The sequence below is a fragment of the Schistocerca cancellata genome, chromosome 2 (assembly GCF_023864275.1).
Source record: "Schistocerca cancellata isolate TAMUIC-IGC-003103 chromosome 2, iqSchCanc2.1, whole genome shotgun sequence".
In the NCBI taxonomy this organism is placed as follows: Eukaryota; Metazoa; Arthropoda; class Insecta; order Orthoptera; family Acrididae; genus Schistocerca; species Schistocerca cancellata.
Genome location: NC_064627.1, coordinates 859986393 through 860009664, shown reverse-complemented (window position 1 = coordinate 860009664; position 23272 = coordinate 859986393). Strand labels below are relative to the sequence as shown.

Below are 23272 nucleotides of genomic sequence, written 5' to 3'. Positions count from 1 at the left end.
TTCAGTGTTGTCTTGACAGCCTATACTCGTGGAGTGTGGCTAATGGCTTCCGGTTCTCTGAAGAGAAGATGGTTTGCATCAACTTTTGGCGATATAAAGCATCCCTTCCACCATCCTTACATCTCGGTCCCGTTGTTCTCCCATTCGTGGAGGCAACGAAGTTTTTAGGGCTCACACTGGACAGGAAACTTTGTTGGTCTCTGCATGTCTCTTATTTGGCTGCCCATTGTACACGTTCCCTTAATGTCCTCAGTGTTCTTAGTGGTTCATCTTGGGGAGGGGATCGCACTGTCCTGCTTTGCTTATATCGGTCCATAGTCCGATTAAAGCTGGATTATGGGAGCCTCGTCTGCTCGGCCATCCCTCTTACGCCGTCTCAACTCCATCCATCGTCAGGGGTTACGTCTTGCGACCGGGGCATTCTATACTAGTCCCATCGAGAGTCCTTAAGCTGAAGCTGTCGAATTACCATTGACCTACCGGCGCTATGTATTGCTTTGTCCGTATGCCTGCCGGCTGTGGTCAATGCCCGACCACCCCTCTTACCAGTCCGTCTTCGCCGATTCTCTCGACCGTCAGTATGGGTTGTATGTGTCTGCCCTGCTGCCCCCTGGAGTCCGCTGGGTGATAGCCCGATACCACCTTGGCTACAGGCTCTGGTTCACATTCATCTTGACCTCAGCTCACTCCAGAAGGAGGGTACGTATTGCTCACGTTTTTGTCGAACTTCGTGCGCAACTTGCCATTAACACTATTATTTACACTGATGGCTCCAAAACTGACGCTGGTGTCGCTTGTGCCTTTGTCGTCGGGGACGTCACCTTTAAATACCGGCTCCTCGACCAGTGTTCCAGCTTTATGGCCGAGCTTTTTGCTCTCAATCAGGCCGTTCAGTATGTCCGCCGCCATCGCCATTCTCCATATGTACTCTGCTCTGATTCACTCAGTGCTCTTCAGAGCCTTGGAGCTCCATATCCGGTCCATCCCTTGATGCAACGGATCCAGCAATCCTTCCATTCTTTTGCTGATGATGGCTCTCCTGTTAGCTTTATGTGGGTTCCAGGCCACGTAGGAGTGCCTGGGAATGAGGCTGCTGATGCTGCGGCCAAGGCTGCAGTCCTCCTGCCTCCCTTTGTGTCCCATCGTCTGACATTAGTGGGGTTGTTTGTAAGAGGCTTATGTCATTATGGTGGGATACTTGGTCGTCACTTCAAGAAAATAAGCTCCGGGCCATAAAACTGTTCCCAACAGCTTGGACCACCTCCTCCCGACCATCTTGGCGAGAGGAGGTCCTTTTGGCCAGGTTGCGGATTGGGCATTGCCAGTTTAGCCACCGCTACCTGCTGTCTGGTGAGCCCGCCCCGCAGTGCCCGTGTGGTCATGCATTGACAGTGCGTCGTGTTTTATTCTCGTGTCCCCATTTTAATCAATCTTGTGTTGTCCTGTCTCTGCTATCTACTTTACAGGAAATTTTAACTGATGACGCTCGAGCAGCTGCTCGTGTTCTTCGTTTTATTACTTTGATGGACTTGTCCAAAGACATCTAACTCTTTTAATTATTTTATCTGCGTCTTTGTAAGAACTTTCTGGTGTTCCCCCCCCACCCCCCCCAACCCAATTGAGTTTTACCAGATTATATGTGCACTTACATTTGTGACTGGGCGCTAATGACCTCAGTAGTTGAGCGCCCTAACCCCCCCCCCCCCCAAAAAAAAAAAAAAAAGAAAAGAAAAGAAAAGAAAAGAAAAAGAGAAAAGGAAAAACACACACACACACACACACACACACACACACCTCTTCTGCCTTAACACTGAAGCACCCACATTCCTTTAAGACTCTTCACCCACCTATTCCCGTTGGGACCTACCCTATTCCCATTTGGACCTACCTTCAGCACTGCCCAGCTTACTTATTGTCTTCAGTGGCCCATTCCCCCCCCCCCCCCCCCCCCCCCCACCCCACCCTGCGGGTCCGGGGTAAGAATAGGCCCGAGGTATTCCTGCCTGTCGTACGAGGCGACTAAAATGAGTTTCAACCGTTTCGGCCTTCCATGTGATGGTCCCCCTTGGGGTTTGACCTCCATTTCTCTAAATTTCTACAGAAGTACGAGCCTTTTGGGGAAGGACACCTTACGTGGTGTACCACTGGTCCTAAGTGCACTCAGACCTTGGCACTCAGCATTGCACCGGCGTTGTAACCATACCCACTATTACTCAAATTGGGCCTAAACGCCTTTTGGGTTGTCCCAGTTACGCCCATAGTGCGTCTCCATCTGCACCAGCGATCATGATGGACTTTCCATGGCACCAGAAATCCAGCACGGTAGCCAGCCCGTTGTGGTGGGGTCGTCATGTACCCTCTAGGTTGTAGCCCCCTGACAACACAGGGATCGTACTGCCGATACCTTAGCTGCACCCTCCCCACGTCAGCCGATTAGATGCCTGTCTATCGGGTCGCTCTGCGGCCGAGTCTTTCAAAAGAAAAGGTACCGTTTCTAGTTCTGGTTCTCCTGCCCCCTTCCCCCTTGGCCACTCCATGGGAGGAGGGACAGGCCCGCCGGCTTGGAGCGAAGTACTTCCCCCGCTATTTGGTCTGTTCTCGAACCGATGGGGGGACATTCGCCACCTCCAAGCCCATGTTCTTTGTTCAGCACATTGAGAACATCTTCGGGGAAATTGAGGCTCTCAGCAAGATGCGTTCAGGGTCCGTTCTTATCAAGACCACGTCCGCCACACAGTCGGCGGCGCTCCAGGCGTGCGACCGCCTAGGGGACATTCCAGTCTCCATTGTCCCACATCTGGCACTCAATAGGACGCAGGGGGTTATTTTTCATCGTGACCTCCTGCTACAATCTGATGAGGAGCTCAGGGCCAACCTGGAGCGCCGAGGCGTGCATTTCGTCCGGCGAGTCCAGCGCGGCCCCAAAGACCGTCGCATCGACACTGGGGCCTTTATCCTCGCCTTCGAGGGGGACGTTCTCCCGGAGAAGGTAAAGGTAATGTGCTACCGGTGTGACGTGCGACCCTACGTTCCGCCTCCTATGCGCTGTTTTATGTGTTTGCGCTTTGGGCACATGTCGTCACGGTGTGAGGCTGAGCCCCTCTGTGGCGATTGTGGACGTCCTCTTCGTGAGGAACATACATGCACCCCACCACCTCGGTGCGTTAATTGTCCTGGCGTCCACTCGCCTAGATCCTCAGACTGCCCCGCATATCAGAAGGAGAAGAAGATACAAGAAATCAAAACTTTGGATCGGCTGTCTTATTTTGAGGCCAGGAAGAAGTACGACCGCCTCCATCCCGTGCCATTGACCACTTCGTTTGCCTCAGTTGTGTCCACTCCTTCTGCGGTATCCTCACCCCTCTCCTGTCCCCCCTCCGCCTCCTCCGCCCATCAGGGGGCTCTGCCTCCGCCTCCCAAATCCCTCCCTTCCAAATCCTCCTCCCCCGTGGCCCCCACCCCCTCTGCCCCAGGGGCCACCCTTCCTCCTCCTTCTCCCCACACGCCACCTGAGAAGCGATCCTCTTCTCAGGCGTCCATCGGGGAAACGTTCCGGACCCCGGCTTCCGAGGTCCGGCGTTCCAAAACGGACCCCGCGTGTGAGGACCTTCTTCGGGTCCAGCCCACCATCCCTGTGCCGCCTCGGCCTTCCAAGAAGGCCTCCAAGAAGAAGTCTCTATCCCCCTCTCCACCCCGGCTCGTTTCGACTGACGCTCCATCCGTGAGTCGCCGCTCCCGGCCGTCCTCAGTTTCGCCGGGACGCTCTGCTGCCAGGCGCTCAGCTGGCCTTTCGTCGGCAAATGATGCTGCCCCTCCTACACAACCAGGGACAGCGGCCGCAGCTGGCGACCAGTCGATGGAACCGGATCCGCCTCCCGTCGGTTGTAGCGTTGTTCCCTCGCAACCTGGCCCTCCGCGGCCGTCGAGGTGACCAGCTCTTCCCCCGTCTCGTTCCCCCAACTTTTTGACTAGGGATGGCGTTGTTTCATTGGAACATAAGAGGTATTCGATCTCATCGGGAGGAATTACAACTGCTCCTCCGCCTGCACTGTCCTCTCGTCCTTGGACTCCAGGAAACCAAGTTGCGCCCGACTGACCGTATTGCCTTTACCCACTATACCTCGGAGCGGTATGACCTCACCCCTGTGGACGGTGTCCCAGCTCATGGAGGGGTCATGTTGCTCATTCGGGACGACGTCTATTACCATCCCATCCCATTGACCACCCCACTCCAAGCAATAGCTGTCCGCATTACTCTTTCTGCTTTTACTTTTTCAGTTTGTACCATCTACACTCCACCGTCGTCTGCTGTTAGTCGGGCTGACATGATGCACCTGATTGTTCAGCTTCCTCCGCCGTTTTTATTGTTTGGCGACTTCAATGCCCATCATCCCCTTTGGGGCTCTCCTGCATCCTGTCCGAGGCTCACTCTTGGCAGATGTCTTCAACCATCTCAATCTTGTCTGCCTCAATACTGGCGCCCCGACTTTCCTCTCGGACTCCACTCATACCTACTCCCACTTGGACCTCTCGATATGTTCTACCACTCTTGCCCGTCGGTTCGAGTGGTATGTCCTTTCTGACACCTATTCGAGCGACCACTTCCCCTGTGTCGTTCGTCTCCTGCACCACACCCCATCCCCACGTCCTTCGAGCTGGAACATACTGAAAGCTGACTGGGGACTTTACTCATCCCTGGCGACCTTTCCGGACCACGATTTTCCCAGTTGTGACAGTCAGGTCGAATACCTCACGGCTGTTATCATCCATGCTGCCGAATGTTCCATTCCTTGTACTACTTCTTCACGTCGCGTTTCCGTTCCCTGGTGGAACGAGGCTTGTAGGGACGCTATCCGTGCTCGACGACGTGCTTTACGCACCTTTCGCCGCCATCCTATGTTGGCGAATTGTATTGAATACAAACGACTCCGAGCGCAATGCCGTAGAGTCATCAAAGACAGCAAAAAAGCTTGTTGAGCCTCTTTCACCGGCTCCTTTAACAGTTTTACTCCCTCTTCCGTCGTTTGGGGTAGCCTGCGCCGGCTGTCGGGCATTAAGGCCCACTCCTCGGTACCTGGCCTGACCTCAGGTAATGCGGTCCTTGTTGATCCGGTGGCTGTCTCCAACGCCTTTGGCCGCTTTTTCGAGGAGGTTTCAAGCTCCGCCCATTACCATCCTGCCTTCCTTCCCAGGAAAGAGGCAGAAGAGGCTCGGCGACCTTCCTTCCACTCGCTGAATCTGGAAACCTATAATGCCCCCTTTACTATGCGGGAACTCGAACGTGCGCTTGCACTGTCCCGGTCCTCTGCTCCGGGGCCAGATGACATTCACGTTCAGATGCTGGCACACCTTTCTCCGGCGGGCAAAAGCTTCCTTCTCCGTACCTACAATCGCGTCTGGACCGAAGGTCAAGTCCCCATGCGTTGGCGTGACGCCGTTGTTGTTCCTATACCCAAACCCGGGAAGGATAGACACCTTCCTTCTAGTTACCGCCCCATTTCTCTTACAAGCTGTGTCTGTAAGGTGATGGAGCGCATGGTTAATGCTCGGTTAGTCTGGATTCTTGAATCTCGACGGCTACTTACTAATGTCCAATGCGGCTTTCGTCGCCGCCGCTCCGCTGTTGACCACCTCGTGACCTTGTCGACATTCATCATGAACAACTTTTTGCGAAGGCGCCAAACGGTAGCCGTGTTCTTCGACTTTGAGAAGGCTTATGACACCTGTTGGAGAGGAGGTATCCTCCGCACTATGCACAGGTGGGGCCTACGCGGTCGCCTGCCCCTTTTTATTGATTCCTTTTTAACGGATCGAAAGTTTAGGGTACGTGTGGGCTCCGTATTGTCCGACGTCTTCCTCCAGGAGAACGGAGTGCCTCAGGGCTCCGTCTTGAGCGTAGCCCTTTTTGCCATCGCGATCAATCCAATTATGGATTGCATTCCACCTAATGTCTCAGGCTCTCTCTTTGTCGATGACTTCGCGATCTACTGCAGTGCCCAGAGAACATGCCTCCTGGAGCGCTGCCTTCAGCGTTGTCTAGACAGCCTCTACTCATGGAGCGTGGCAAATGGCTTCCGGTTCTCTGAAGAAAAGACGGTTTGTATCAACTTTTGGCGATATAAAGCGTTCCTTCCGCCATCCTTACATCTCGGTCCCGTTGTTCTCCCATTCGTGGACACAACTAAGTTTCTAGGGCTCACGTTGGACAGGAAACTGTGTTGGTCTCCACATGTCTCTTCTTTGGCAGCCTGTTGTACACGTTCCCTTAATGTCCTCAGAGTTCTTAGCGGTTCATCTTGGGGAGCGGATCGCACTGTCCTGCTTCGCTTGTATCGGTCCATAGTCCGATCGAAGCTGGATTATGGGAGCTTTGTCTACTCGTCCGCTCGACCGTCCCTCTTACGCCGGCTCAACTCCATCCACCATCGGGGGATACGTCTTGCGACCGGAGCCTTCTACACTAGTCCTGTCGAGAGTCTTTATGCTGAAGCTGCCGAGTTACCGTTGACCTACCGGCGCGACGTACTGCTGTATCGGTATGCCTGCCGGCTGTCGTCTATGCCCGACCACCCCTCTTAAAAGTCCTTCTTCGCCGATTCTCTCGACCGTCAGTACGGGTTGTATGTGTCTGCCCTGCTGCCCCCCGGAGTCCGCTTCCGTCGCCTGCTTCGACAATTGGATTTTGCCCTCCCTACCACCTTCAGAGAGGGTGAGAGCGCGACACCACCTTGGCTCCAGGCTCCGGTTCATATTTATCTCGACCTCAGCTCACTCCCGAAGGATGGTACTCCGGCTGCAATGTATTGCTCACGGTTTGCCGAACTTCGTGCTCGACTTGACGGTCACACCTTTATTTACACCGATGGCTCCAAAACTGACGATGGTGTCGGCTGTGCCTTTGTCGTCAGGGCCGCCACATTTAAATACCGGCTCCTCGACCAATGTTCCAGCTTTACGGCCGAGCTTTTTGCTCTCCATCAGGCCGTTCAGTATGCCCGCCGCCACCACCATTCATCATATGTACTCTGCTCTGACTCACTCAGTGCTCTTCAGAGCCTTGGAGCTCCCTATCCGGTCCATCCCTTGATTCAACGGATACAGCAGTCCCTCCATTCTTTCGCTGATAACGGTGGTTCTGTCAGCTTTCTGTGGGTTCCCGGACATGTGGGAGTGCCTGGGAATGAGGCTGCGGATGCTGCAGCCAAGGCTGCAGTCCTCCTGCGTCGGCCGGCCTCCCATTGTGTCCCGTCATCCGACGTTCGTGGGGATGTCTGTAAGAGGCTTGTGTCGTTGTGGTGGGATGCTTGGTCATCCCTCCAAGGAAACAAGCTCCAGGCAGTAAAACCGCTACCAACTGCTTGGACAACATCCTCCCGACCATCTTGGCGCGAGGAGGTCCTTGTGACCAGGTTGCGGATTGGGCATTGCCGGTTTAGCCACCGCTACCTGCTCTCCGGTGACCCAGCCCCGCAGTGCCCTTGTGGTCAGGCATTAACAGTGCGCCATGTTTTATTGTCGTGTCCCCGTTTTAGTCAATTTCGTGTTGTCCTGTCCCTGCCATCTACTTTACCGGATGTTTTAGCTGATGACGCTCAAGCAGCTGCTCGTATTCTGCGTTTTATAACTTTAACTGGCTTGTCCAAAGACATTTAATCTTTTTACTTATTTTGTCTGCATCTTTGTCGGGTCCTTCTGGTGTCCCCTCCATCCCCTTGAGTTTTACCAGATTCCATGTGCTCTAACAACAGTGACTGGGCGCTAATGACCTCAGCAGTTGAGCGCCCTTAAACCCACCCAACAAAAAAAAAAAAAAAAGTGGCCCATTCTTTCTGACATGTAAGCGAGTGACCATTTCCCGTGTGCTATCCATCTGCTGACTGCTACCGCACCTGCTTTCACACCCAAATGGCAGCTTACTAAGGCTGACTGGTGGCTTTACTCCTCCCTAGCGACCTTCAACAAATAAGATTTCCCCAGTTGTGATGACCAGGTGGATTATATTATATTATATTATACCGCTGCAGTGTGTTCCATTCCTCGCGCTTGATCTTTACCGTGCTGTGTCCCAGTCCCTTGGTGGACTGAGGCATGCCATGACGCAGTTCCTGTGATGAGATGTGCTCTCCACATTTGTAACCGTCATACTATGATGGGAAACTGCATTCGTTATAAAGAGGTGCATACACAGTGTCGCGTTCTTCGAGACAGCAAAAAAACTATCTGGATTTCATTCACTAGTTCTGTCAAAAGTTCTACTCCCTCCTGTGACCTGTGGGCCAACCTCCGATGGTTCTCTGGTACCAAGATCAATTTGCCGATTTGTTTCCTGACAGTAGCGGACAACGTCATAGTAGACCCTATCGCTATCTCCAACACCTTGGACCGCCATTTGTAGAAATTTTGAGCTCTTTCCACTATCACTCTGCCTTCCTCCATTGTAAATGGGTGGAGGTGGCTCATGCAATACCCTTCTCTTCTCAGAATCGTGAGTGCTACAATACCGCTTCTTATGAGGGAGCTAGATCATGCTCTCACTTCATCCCGATCCTCTGACCCAGGGCCAGATACTGTCCACATTCAGATGTTACAGCACCTTTCTCTTGCAGGCAAGCACTTTCTGCTTAATACGTACAACCACTTCGGGCAGAGGGCATGTTTCACTAATGTTGGCATGAAGCCACCGTCATACCCATACCTTAGCCCGGTAAGGACAAAAACCTCCTCCTGGCTACTGACCCATCTCTCTCACCAGAAGTGTTTTCAAGGTGATGAAATGTATGATTTCAAGAGCAGCTGGTATGGTAGCTCAAGTCTTGAAATTTACTAACGACTGCACAGTGTGGATTTCGAGCACACCGTTCTGCAGTTAACCATCTTGTTACTTTGTCCACCCACGTCATGAGTGGTTTTCTGAATTGTGACCATGTTTTTCGATTTGGAAAAGGCCTATGAGACCTGCTGGAGAATTGGTATCCTCTGTACTCTTTACATGTGGGACTTTTGTGGCCGCCTGCCCTGTTTTAAAAGACCAGAGTTTTCAAGCTGTGTATGGGTTCTGCCTTGTCAGACACTTTTATACAAGATAGCGGTGTGTCTCAAGGTTCCATCATGAGCGCCGTGCTCTTTGCTGTCACCATTAACCTTATAATTGCCTTTCTTCTGCTGGGCATCTCCGGCTCCCATTTGTTGCTGATTTTGCCATCTATTGCAGTTCTCCAAGGACGTGTCTAACTGAGCGGCGTCTTCAGCAATGGCTTGATCATCTTTACTCCTGGAGCATGAACAGTGGCTTTTGTTTTTCTATGGACAAAAATGTTTGTATGAATTTCTGGCAGCGCAATTAATTCTTCCCACCATCTTAACATCTTGGTCCGTTGCTCTTCCATTCGTTGAAACTACGAAATCCTGTGGCTCATGCTAGGTAGAAAGCTCTCTTGGTCCTCCCGTGTGTCTTATCTGGCAGCCCGCTGTACGCAGTCCCTCAATGTCCTACATGTTCTGATGGTACTTCCTGGGGTGCAGATCGAACCACCCTGTTCAGTTTGTACCAGTCCCTTGTCCATTCGAAACTAGGCTATGGGTGCTTTGTTTATGTGTGTGCACATCCGTCCCTCTTGCGCGATCTCTACACTAGCCACCATCTTGGGATCCATTTGGCCACTGGCTCCTTTTACATTAGTCCGGTTGTGAGTCTGTATGCTGAATCTGCTGAACTACCACCGTCCTACTGCCGTGACTTTCTCCTCAGCGGGTATGCATGCTGTTTGTCTGGCATACAGTGCCACCCATCCTATGCCTACTCCTTCGATGAATCCTTTGATCACCAGTAAGGGGCACGTCCCTCTTCTACTTTGCCTCCTGGAGTCCGTTTTTGGTACCTGTTCTGGTGGGTTGACTTCACACTACCTTCAACGTTCACGGTGAGTGTGAACCCTTCACCACCTTGGCTTCGTGAAGCGGCCTGTGTTAACCTTGGCCTTCATTCGCTTCCTAAGGACACTACTCCAGCCTCACTCTATCGCCTTCAGTTTCACGACCTTCCTATGGAATCTTGCGGTAGTACCTTTGTGTACACTGATGGCTCTCAGACTGACCATGGTGTCGGGTGTGCCTTTGTCATTGGCACCAACGTTTTTCGATATCGGCTTCTGGCACACTGCTTAGTATTTACAGCCAAACTCTTTGCCTGTATCAGGCCATGGAGTACATCCGGCAACACAGACTTTTCAATTGTGTCCTCCGCTCAGACACTCTCAGCACCCTCAAAGACTACGTTCGCTGTACGCTGCCCATCCCTTAGTGCAACGGGTCCAGGAAAACTGGCACTTGCTCACTCGTGATGGAGCCACTGTGATGTTTATGTGGGTTCCTGGTCATGTTGGTCTTCCAGAAAACGAGGCTGCTGCCAAGGCTGTAGTCCTCGTACCTCAGCCCAGCAGTTCCTCTACTCCTTCCATTGATCTCTTGTGTTGTCATCTGCCAGGAGGTTGTCACTTTACCATCACCATTGGTCCCCTTCATGGGAATAAGCTCCAGATTTTAGGTTGCTTATTGTGCACTGCCTTTTTAGCCATTGTAATTTGTTAAGTGGAGCTCCCACACTACTTTATACATATTGTGCCCAAGTTTTAACTGTCCTCCACATCCTCATGGAATGCCCATTTTTAGCTGTTTACATTCACGCTTGGGTTTGCTGTCAAGAGTTATCGGCCGTTTTAGCAAATGTCACACGGGCTGTTGACTGCGTTTTACTTTTATCCGTCATAGCAGTATGGCGAAGGCCATTTAATTTTTAGTTCTGGACCTCTGTATCTGTATGGTGTCTTTTGTAACCCTTTCTGCAAATCCCTGTTTTTAGCTGCCTTATGTCAATTGGGATTGACACATAGTCATTTTTAACACCTCTCCGTCTTCGTATTCTATAGTTTGGACTTGGGCACATGACCCCAGTTCTTTTCATGCCCTAAAACAAACCAAACAAACTCACTCCTGCCAGTGCACTCGTAATAGACTGGTAATGTCTCTTGATTTTAGGGAACAATGGCCCTCCAGCAAATATATTCTGAAAAGGATAGTGCTTTTAGCTCACCCAGTAATTAATAAATGTAAAACACTACACATCATCGTGACCAACATAATATTATATCGATCTCCAGAAAGTTTTCATGGGTTGAAACATATATCCAAAATTTATTATAACAAGAAGCAAGACTACTTATGTATGTTTCCAAAGCTTCACCATAACACTTGCATGTTGTTCGAATCTACCAGTAACAAATCTAGGTAGCTGCCTGTGAATTTTTTTGATGAATTCCTTTGGTACAACCCAATTTGGATCCAAACACTTCAGCAGTGCTCAAGAATAGGTCGCAACAGTGTCCAATATGCAGTCTCCTTTACAGATGATGCACACTTTCCTAAAATTCTCCCAGTAAACTGAAGTTGACCATTTGCCTTCTCTACCATAGTCTTTGCATGCTAGTTCCATGTCACATTGCTTGGCAATATTACACACAGATTTTAAATGACATGACAATGTCAAGTGGACGCAACTGGTCCTGTATCCTAACATTAAGGGTTTTTTCTTCATGATCATCTGCATTCTTACATTTTTCTGTATCTAACCCTTTTAGCGCCAGTCGTTTTCGGAAAAGATCATGTTAAAAGTGCCATGCGATTTTACAGTAAAATGCAGACCTCTGCCATACTTGCAATAAAATCTAAACTAATGCATAAAGGAATGTATTTTTTTTTTTTTTAATTTTTAGGGAATGCTGCTGGCTACAGTAATATGTGCAATATACATTGTCAAAGAACATATTTTCAGAAAAAAAATTATTTTCATGATGGGGTTTATTGAAAAAAATTAAAACTTTGATTTCAGTTTACTCTGAGACCCATCAAATGATGATATACTCAAAAATTTCAGGTATATATGTAGTTTCCGTAACAAAAACATCATAAAGGAATACAATTATTTTTATTTCACTAAGGAAAAAATCAAGAAGAACATAACATTACAAAAAAAATTGTTTTGCTCTAAACGTGTTCTCAGTTCTTGAGTCATAAATCACTGACAAATGAGAGGTTGCAGTTATGACAACTACTTGCACACATGCTGACCAACACATGAAGGATGCAGTCCTTTCTTGCAACAAACGCATACTGTTCGTGAACACCGCTTCTTATCCTTCGTAGAACAAACACTACAGTAGCGTTTCTTTCTCCCCGGAAGAGTCTCTACACCATATACTGTTGGAGCAGGTACATTTATATCTATTGCACTTGTGGTTGCAGTCCTTGCCTGAAACCACTGTTGAGAAAGTTTGCATATGACTATGCTGTTAAACTTCAGCCGTGTCAGTGGTTTGTCGCTGGGGTTTAGGCTTTCCTTATGCAAAACATATGCATTCAGCAACATCCCGGCAATTATGCTGAACACTACCTTCTTCCACATATTGACAGTCCTCCTCTCATCTAAATAGCAGTATGCCATCATATCAGATGAGTCAATGCCACCCATATACTTATTATATTCAAAAATTACATCTGGTTTCTTGACCGACTGTCAGTTGCGAATTGTCTTTTCTGATGATTTAGCAGAGGATGGTGTACTCACAAGGAGGACTGGATTTCTCTGTGATTTCTTCTGTCTGAAGCCACAGAGAAGTATAAAAGATTTCTTGAAAAACTGTAGCGGACCTACAGCATAATTCGACAGAAGACCACGTGGCAGGAATTTTCTGTTTCATCTAATTGTTCCCATTAGATGAGTGCCGACTGAATACAGCTTTTGTGCCAGAGGAATAGATGTAAAAAAGTTATCGCAAAACACATGGTAACCTTTTGGCATGTAGCTCCCAAGAGCTAGTAGTTTCATGACGACTACATATCCCAGACCATTTTCTTTTATTTCGTTTTTGTCATCATCACTTTTTGCACCACGGTATGCATAAAACCCTAGGCAGTAATTTACTACTGAATCACACAGCATCCAAAATGTGACTCCCCATCTGTGATGATGTTTATTGGGAAGGTACTGGATTAGCTGTGAGTGCGCCTTTGTCCCAACAAGACTTTCATCTACACTCAGTTGCTGGTGTGGAGTTTAGTAGCGACGGAAAACATTGTTGGCAATACTTGAAATTTGGCTGTTGGATCATATAATAGGTGACCAGGAGGGTGAAGTTTACAATTGTCTACAAAATGTAAGAACCACAGCAACAATTGAAACCTGTTGCATGAAAACATTTGCGGAAACCACAGTGTCAACAGGTTTGCATCAGTTGACCAATAACTAAAAATCGTCTTTTTTTTTTTTTCAGTCCCATATTCAAAATCACTGCTGTAAAAGCTCTCATTTCTGCTACAGTTGTTGGTTGCCACTGTTTGATTCTCGAATTTGGCGATAAATGCGTTGACTGAATCACATGGCGAGCGTATCTGTTAGTCACCATAATCGTAAGAAGCTGCTGCGAGAAGAACAAATTAAAAAAATCAATTGGTGTGGCGTTTGCTGGTATATGTTTAGGGCCTGGTACTTCCGCATACTCAAAGCTTGGAGGGGGCGGATTATCTGATTCCTCATCAATTATTTCAACAAAAGTATTTGCACTGCAATTCAGTTGTGTTTGGTCGTCGTCGTCATCATTTGCTGACGCACAATCGTCACTTGAAGAAGAAAACGAGTCCTCTTCTCCACCGGACATCTCATAATCCGATTCACTTTCTACAAATCCTGCAAATTCATCTTCACTTCCACTACTTATCATATTATTGTCTAAATCACTCGTATAGAACCGCAACTTCTTACTGGACGACGCCATGCTTCCGCGAAATACTCGGTAGATAAACACCAGAGAAGTTTATTTTACTCGAAATATTGCACTAACAATAGAAAAGAAGATCGATATGCTGTGCCTTTGACCTTCCTTCTGTGTCTTGGCTAGGAAATACTAACAACTTTGACTTCAAGTGCGGAAAAAATGAATGAGAAGGGCATCACAATCAGATCGTTACTGGCATTTTTCACCGAAAATCTGGATCATGATCAGATCGTATTTGGCACTAAAAGGGTTAAAGCCAGCTGTTGTTCATCACACAAAGTAGAAATTTAGTCTTAAGTGATCTTGTATCATCGTACAATCACTCATCTTTGACACATTCCCACACACCACAGACACAACTGCAGATTGCTGCCCACCCTTTCCAGACATTTATCTTTATAGAAGATAATAGCAGTCCTATCACACTTACCTATGCCATTCCTGATGATACCCTTGTCTCTGATGCACGCTCGCCGACAAGGATAACATATTGGGTTCTATTATTCCAGAAGTCTTCAAGCCGCTCACATGTCTGAGAACTTATTCTGTGTGCTCGTACCTTCATTAACAGTGTGCAGAGGGGCACCATGTCAAATACTTTTGGAAATTTGAAAATATGGAATCTGCCTGTTGCACTTCAACCATAGTATATCATGTGAGGAAGGGACGAACTGAGCATAACACAAGCAGTGCTTTGTAAAACAGCAATGATTCATGAATATAAGCTTTTTGGTCTCTACAAAATTTATTACATTTAAACTGGAATTGTACTAGAATTCCTCAACAAATCAATGTTAAGGATATTGGTCTGTTATTTTGTAGGACCTTTCTTTTACACTTCTTGTAGACAGAAGTCACCTGTGCTTTTTTTTCCAGTTGCTTGGGATGCGCTGAGTGGGAAATTTCCGATAAATCCAAGCTAAGTAAGAGGCTAGTACCTTAGAGTACTCTTTGTAAAACCGAATTGGGATTCCATCCAGACCTATAAACTTAAGTGGTTTCAACTCTATCAGTTGTTTCTGTATGCCAGGGTTGCTTATTAGTATGTTGCCCATATGGGACTCTATGCCAGGGTCAAACGACGGTATGTTTGTACAATTTTCCTGCAACCATTTCTTAAATGGGAAAATTTAAAACTTCGACTGTTGTTTTGCTATCTTCAACTGCCACATGAGACTGGTCAATGAGTGACTGGAAGGAAGGCTTACCCAGACTAGCTTCAGAGAGCTTACATAGGACCAGATTTTTTTGCTGATATATTACAGTCATATTTGTTGTATCCCTCAAGCATGAACCAAGTATGCAAAAGCCTTTCTTTGTCAGTATTTTCTGCAGTTTGTTGCTAAACTACTGGGAGCTCTTTTCCACCCTTAATTCACTTACTAGGACATATTTGTCCAGAGCATGACTTACAATTTGTTTAAACTTTGCTCATTACTCATCTATGTTGCACAGAAAGTGCTGCCACAAAAACCTTTTGTCAAATTCAAAATCTATGAAACAAGCATTAACGTAATGTAACACCCATCATACTGGAACTAAATGATTGCAGTTCATGTCTGCGTGAGCTGCTAACAACTGCTTATCTGCTCTTTCTAGCAAAAAGACTCTCGTAGCCGCCTTGACTGATTGTTAACTTTTTCAATGACGGTTGCTATGATGCACTGTACTATTTAACCCAGAACGATAAAAGACTTGTGATTATTTCTGATTCCAAAAACATTCTTAGTACCATAGAGAACAGGAATTGGTTAACAAAGCAATGAACTTATCAGCGTAGTTCGTGAAATAACAGAATGCTTTCAAATAAAGAAATATATTTATTTACTTTGGATTAAAGCTCGTGCAAGCATTTTGTATAACAAAACTGTAGACGAGTTGGCCAAGGCAGGTGCTTTATCTGGAACCTTTTTAGATATCCAGTTACCTTTCACTGCTTTATTACATAGAGTTAAAATGGAAATCAGATCCCATTAGGAAGGGGAATGGAAAATATCATTAGTGAATAAATGAAAATATTATAGTTGGGTACAACCCCATGTATCCTGCATACTGTGGTTTTACGATATGTCTGTACACCACAGAGCTACTTTTACACTGCAAAAGGATGAGATTTAATCAAGGCAGTTCTCTGTATCATTATTTGGTCTACAACTTAGGAATTCAGACACCTGTGACTGCAGCAACTCATATGTGAGCGGTGTTAATCATTTAATCTTCACCTGCCAAACATACAATCCACATAGAGAAAAATTCCTCTCAGAAGTTTAGTCACAGGATTCCATTCCCAACAAATATTACTAGTAATTTGATAAGGAATAATAGAGCAGTGGTTCAATGTCTGACAAAATTAATTTTAGTGAGTAATTTCAAAATCTGACCACAGAACTATGGATGAGGTGCAATCACCATTGTTTATATTTTAAAGAGTAGTGACTTTTTAAACTTTGCTATTTTCCCCCTAGTGCTTAAAAATTAAGTTTTCCATTGTTTACCCAATAGGGAAGAAACAAATTGTAGTTACATTAATGAAATATGTTCATGTCTAACTTAAACGAAATTCTGATTTTAACTGATAGCGGCTAAGTAATGTACTCCTGCTGAAGGCAAAACTCTCTCTCTCTCTCTCTCTCTCTCTCTCTCTCTCTCTCTCTCTCTCTCTCTCTCTGTCAAGTGCTGTAAATTTGAACATGCCAGCCCTGCCTCCTTCAACTTTGCTGTCACTTTCAGTAACACTATGGCTGCAAGATTTGCTGTTGCTTGGTACAGAGGGTTATTGTGTTTTAACGTAAACCTCTCAGCCTTGCTATCATTTTGCTCACTATTTAAAATAAATGATCTTTTCCCTGTTATGAAGTATGCATGGATTCATATTCTTAACATGGCAGAGATGCAAGCCTCAAGAAACAACTAATGGACAAAGTCACTAACAACATTGAAACATTATCAAAACAGAACAAAAGTTTGCGAACTAACAGGACCTCCATAGTAATACACATTTTTGAGTGGGTTTGTTCTTGTTATTTGTACATAGAAAAACATTTAAAATGTGAAAATATCACACTGCAGAGGAAAAAAAGATTTCCCACCATGGAAGCAAGTGTACCTTTGATATAATGAATGCATAAAAAATATTGTTATAACATTTGTTGCTCTCGCCAGCTGGAATCATCTGCCTTCCAATCTAACCTAAACCTCAGGCTGCACTTCAGATCAGTCAATTTCACTATCTTCATATTTCAGATAGCTTTTCGATGTGAGATACACACTGACTTTGCCAACTCCCTAGCAAACCCATCACCTTCCAGCTTTATTTAGGCCTTAGACTATGCAGCACATCAGTTTGCCACCACAACCACCATTTAAAAAAGTGCAAAGTGGAACATCAGTATTGCAATAATCAATATACTCGCTATATCGGCTACACCTATATTACGGGTCTAGTGTGCAACTTAGTCTAAGGTACACTCAATCTAAGGTACCATCCACAATAATTAAAATACATGTTAAAAAACATGAGCAAAAGTACAGCTGAATCATAAAAACAAAAATGTGCAAGTGTCAATTAGCCATACACTGCCCAGTAGAAGAAAGCACCCAGCTTGGAATTACAGTCTGACAAGCATATCTAATCTTTTACATATGTTCATTTCAGCATATAGTTCACTGAAGTAAAAGCCTGTTGTCTCAGGAGGAGCTAAATTCCATAGGACTGTTGTGTTGTGTCAAAAGACATAAAACACAGGTCGCACTTAAAGGTTTAGGTGTTCCTCTTCTGACATGCTACGTGAGAATGGAATGGTCAGGAAATAGTCTAAAAGTGGCTAGATGTGAATGCTTTACCATATACTTCTGCATGAATTTCAGAGTAATCCTGTAGCTGTGCCCAGTTCGTTAATAAAATTATTTCTGGCACTCAGTCTCTTACGTATGACGTACAAGACCTACAAAAACTTCAAGTCAAACCAAAACAATCTATAATGATAAGATTTTTGCTGTTTTCCCCCTGTAATTCTTGCCATTCAAAATCCATTACAAGCTTCAGCTTTCCTTAGTACTTTCCACTCTTTCACATGTCTGTCACTCACCTGAACATTTGCTCCTCCCATAGGAAGATTTTAAAACTCCCTGCTTTCAGCTGATTTAACACTGACTGTTGTTGGCTCAACCTCCTTCTTCCTCTCCATAACAGGATTTTGTAAGTTGCTCAGCATCTCACATGCTACATAACTTAACTGCTGAGCTCACCATAATACAGAACTTGACTACTCTTTTCAGATGCAAGATTCCAAGCTTACTGCCAGACTGCTTTTCCATAGTAAGGCCACCCCACTACAAAACTTCAGCTCTGATGTTAACTTTAATTTGCAAGTATATTGTTCATGAGAGAGTTACGTTTGTAACTTCTGAATTTGTCTAACCCAGTAACCACTTCAGTATGCTGCCCTTTAGCAACTTAGGAAACTTTTGGAACATATTTTCGTATTGCTGTTGTGGTACAGCCTTGACAGACCAAGTGAGTTGCACAATAACTCGAGATCCTTGCACTTACATTCAAGTGATTCAAATCCCCTTCAGGTCTTTTACATCTATGTTTTTCATGGTTTCCCTAAAGAATGTCTACACAAATCCCAGTCTGATTCCTTTGGAAAGGAAACGGCCTTCCCCCCCCCCCCCAATTTGAGTTTGTGGACCCTCTTAATGACCTACGGAATATTAAATCCTAGTCTCTCTATCTCTTTCCCAACACCTTCTGGGGAAAATGCTGCAGCTTTTCTGTTAAATTTACCCTCACAAATTCCATCTCTTAAAGGCATTTTCAACATTTTTTCCAAAAGACTCCCCAGTACTGTTGTACCACAAATCTGATACCAAGAAGTCAACCATTAACTGGCAAAAACCCCCTACCCAATATACACCTTTAAAAGGAGTACTCTGATAAAACAAAAGCCTCAGCTACTGTACGCTATATTCATGATATACCAGAATTGAAGCTATATGTGGCGTTATCCTATGCCATGCTGTTTCCTCCTCACAAATGAAAGCAGCAATTGTTGATGACTATACTTTGACGGAAAAAAAATCCATGTATGCTTGTATCTTTTTAATTGCAGTGCTGTCAAACTTAAAAATCTTAACTTTGATTTTGATATTTATTTCATTGTATATATGCCCCATAGCCTCTGCTTTCTCCTTCAGAACGTTGTGCTTATTAACCTTGCTGTTATGTCTGTGATTGATATAATTCAAAAAATTCAGTCCTGCAGATTGTTCACTTGTTATTATTAGATATATGTATAAAATTATAATGTTTTCTAACTTAACACTTTAATTAGGAAATGAGAAGGAAAAGTGACAAGCTGAAGGAAAAAGATAGAGAGAGTCCAGAAAAGAAAACAGTCCGGCGCTCATCTCGGAGGCATTCTAAGAGGAGAAAACACTCCCATTCCTCTTCACCAGAAGCGGAAGACTCTGGTGCAGATGATAGTGAGTCTCAATGCAGGAGTAGATCATTGAAACGAGATGAGAAACAAGAGGATAATACAGTTTCTAATGAATTAAATGAAACAATTAAGTCTGGCCAAAAGAAGACGGATCCAGGCAAAAATACAGAAAAAAACTTGACAGGCTGTGAAGAGGATTGGAAAGAAGACACTGCATTTTGGTCTGAAGACAACCCACAGGTTTGTGAGAACATAAATTCACATGTTCAGTTAATAATGCAGCAACAATAATTGAATTTTGGATTAAGGAGGTGTGACTGAACATTACATTGCCTTTTGCAGGGATTGCTTCCTAAAGAGACTACAGAACCAATTCAGAAAAAGTTACCCACCACAGAAGTGATGGACACAGATGAAGGTTCACAGTCTCAGCAGTCTCTGCCTGAGACTGGGAGAGGTGTTGTTTTAGAACCAAAGACAAGAAGAACAAAACGGTAAACATGTTCAATTGAAATGAGGAATTCACTGTAAAAATTTTGACATAGCAGTAGTAATAACAAAAACATTTTAGCTGCCTCTACAAGGAAGCTTGTTGTTGGCATCCATTCTGATATTTTTGATATGCGTGCTCTTGCTCAACACTGTGGGAATGGAGATATTTTCAGTTACGCAGAAATGTACCTGAAATAGTGAGCAGTATTCTACTGCATTGATGTGTGTCATCACATCATTCATTCTGGAATATCCAATGACAGTACATGCTTCAAGGTCAAATATCAACCACCTCACTTTAGCTCAGCAGTTCCTCATCGTCAACAAGCTATTCATGACCTCAACATTGCTCTTGTGAAGCAAAGTAATTTCACAAAGTCCTTGGTGGATTTTGTTTTGTGGGATTAGGCTGTGGTAGCTTACGTAGGCCACGGCCTTAGGCCCATTAAAAATGTATGGGCAGAAACAGAACAGACCATGTGAGAAAACTGGGAAAAGGTTGATGAAAATTAGAGATTCTTTGCACACCTAACTGAGTGCCTTCCACTGACGATGCCGATGTTCACTGAAATGTAAGGTCTTTAGAGAGATATTAAGTGGTGAAGAAACACAATCTCTGCCCTTTTGAGGTCCAAAATAAATATGAGGAACCAAGAACTGTTCATTTTGTGAAATAAATTAATGCAGTAAAACAAAAAAATATTCCTGAAGATAGGATTCAGTCCGAATTGTGCTATCTCGCATCCATATCTAATGACCTAGTTGTCAGTGGGATGTTAAACCCTAATCTCAGTTTCTTCTTGCAGTTATCAGGTTGTCTACTATGTCTCTAAACTTCAGAATTATTACACACAGTTTTGTGATATTCAGCTATTTCTTATTATTGTTCTACTTGTTACTCCATCTCACAATTTCAAGTGCCTTTTCCATGAGTGAAATCCTAAGTATGGCACAGAGCAGATTTTCTCGTGTTCTTGGAGGATGCAAGCTGAGTGGCAGAGAGAGATAACTCTGTCAGTGACACTCGCAATTACGTGTATTATTTACTTTTGCGAACAGTACTGCACACTATGTAATACAGTTGACTCATGCGTAAACTGACTATAACAATTCTAATTTCTGCCACTGCCACTTTTTATGCAGTCACATGCACCTATGCACTTTTATTGTAATAAATTTAGGATTGAAAGTTTTACACATATCTAATTTTTGTCAGGTTCTGTGCTATGATTGTTAATTTTTTTGCAGGGTACGTAGGAGGTCTACTGCCAGTGGCTGTGAGGATGGAGAACCTGCTGCAGACAGAGCAACATGTGATGAAATTGCAGCCAGTTCTGCAGTTAAGAGTGAAGAACAGAGAGGAAGAACTGAAAGTGAATCTGACAATGGGACTGAAGTGACAGTTAGTAAAAGGGATAGAGTGGCTTCAGACTGTGCTCAGGGAAGTAATGTGTCAGAAGCAAAGGGGAGTGAAGTTAAATTGAATGAGAACTCTAGTGAACAGGGTAGAAGAAATTCCATGGACAATAGATCAGAGCAGGAAGATCCTGCTGAAGAGAAACTATCTCTTGGATTAAATTCTGAGGTAGTAAAAAAAGAAAAAACTATAGAAGAAAAGATTGCAGATATGTGCAATGATTCTTCGTGTGATAAGTCAGAAACAGACTGTGACAACAACTCTCAGAAAGATATTTCTGAGGGCATGACTAAAGAAAAGGTATTGGAACTTCTAGGTGATGACAGTTCTGCACTGCAAAGCAGTTTGAAGTTAGAAAGTGACAGAGAAACATCAGATGAAAGTACTGTACAACAAGATGCAATCAAAGATGACAGTAGTGCATCACGAACGTCTTCAGAGGCACCTTCCAAGGAAAGTGCTGTTCCAAGGAGACGCAGCAGCAGTGATTCGGCAGATTTTCAGTCAAATAGGGAGGAGGGTGGACGTGACTCATCAGAAGGAGTGAAAATGGAATCGTCTGATGAAAAAAATGCTCTTCTTAAGGAAACTGTCTCATCATCTGATAAACAGCAGCCTGAGGCAGACGATTCTGCTAAGGAAACTGACTCAGTGCATGAGAGAAACTCACAGAAGACTGATAAGCATTTGGAGAAGCTCCACGAGGCAGGTAATTCATCTGCAAAAAATGAGAGTGGCTCATCTGATCAACTGAAAACAGAAGAGGTGAAAGTGAAACCAAAGAGAATAAAATTGTGTCGGACAAGTAGAGATACGAACAGCTACAGTGCAGCCAGTAAAGACACCAGAAGTCACAGCCCTGATTCACACGAGAACCAAAGGCCTGTAAAGTTGAACAGGAAAAGCCGTAGTCCAGAGCCATCACAGAAGAGTCGCAGAAGGGAAAGTGACTCACAAGAACCTCGCAGTCCAGGTCAACGTTACGAAAGAATTATTTTAAGGAGATCATTGTAAGTTGACCATCACCAGTCAATTTGGGAACAGGTGTGATTATACTGTTTTCTGCTTTATTTTAAGCTGTTTAAGTTATTGTCGCTCATTTCACGTTTAGAGGTCTCGTTAACAATGTAGGAGAAGATAGATTGCTACTTACCATAAAGGTGACATGTTAAGTTGCAGACAGGCACAATTAAAAGACACTTAAACAAAACTTCCAACCACAGCCCTCATCAGCAAAAGAGAAGCACCCACCATTCAGACACACAAGCAAGCACAGCTCATGTACAAGGTTGCCAGTTCCTGCAGCTCGGGCCAAATGCAACTGTTGTATGGGATGGAAGCAGCAATCTGGAAGGGGCAGGGAATGGGAAGGATATGGGGTGGGGAGGAGAGAGGAACACTGTCTGGTGGTGTGTGCAGGGGCTAGAATGCCAACAGGCAAAGCTTCAGAATTTTGTGTGCTGGAGGTGGGGGGAAAAGGAAAGGAGCAGGATAAAGATGCAGAGGGCAACAAACAGAGGTTGGAGACAAGAATGGGGAGGAAGTGACATGACAGGGGGGATGGAAACTGCTGGCTGGAGGGTGTGGGGACCGTATGTTGAGACTGGGATAAATGCAGCAGCAGAGAATGTGTTGTAAGGATAACCCCCACCTGCACAGAGGATACAGATGGCTCAGGTAGTGAAGCAGCCATTGAAATCAAGTATATTATGTTCAGATGCATGTTGTGCCACAGGGTGGTCTACGCTGCTCATGGCTACAGATTGGCAGTGCTCGTTCATCCTGGTGGACAGCTGGTTATTAATCATGCCAATACAAAAAGCTGTGCAGTGATTGCAGCAGACCTGGTAAACGACATGGCTGTTTTCATGGGTGGCTCAGCCCCTGATGGTGTAGGATAAACCTATGGCAGGATTGGAATAGGAAGTGTTGGGTTGGTGGGCTGGCAGGTCTTCCAGTTAGGTCTTCCACAGGGATATGATTCTTGTGACATGGGGCTAGGATTGAATGTGGCATAGAGATAGACTAGGGTGTTTTGGAGGTTAGGTGGGCAACAGAACACCACTTTAGGAGGGGTGGGAAGAATCTCAGGT

At 45.3% G+C, this 23272-nt stretch overlaps 1 protein-coding gene across 5 annotated transcripts in view; it reads left to right on the top strand.

The window, feature by feature from the left end:
- The window catches only part of LOC126162798 (apoptotic chromatin condensation inducer in the nucleus), a 128576-nt gene that overhangs the window by 10368 nt on the left and 94936 nt on the right, over positions 1-23272 (top strand). For all 5 annotated transcript variants that reach the window (XR_007535115.1, XM_049919524.1, XM_049919523.1 and 2 more), the window contains exons 2-4: positions 19163-19510; positions 19613-19764; positions 21011-22189. Coding sequence is in view for 4 of the 5 variants with exons in the window: in XM_049919524.1 (XP_049775481.1) it covers positions 19166-19510; positions 19613-19764; positions 21011-22189 (1676 nt within the window). In the remaining variant the exon portion in view is untranslated. The remainder of the gene's footprint in view (positions 1-19162; positions 19511-19612; positions 19765-21010; positions 22190-23272) is intronic.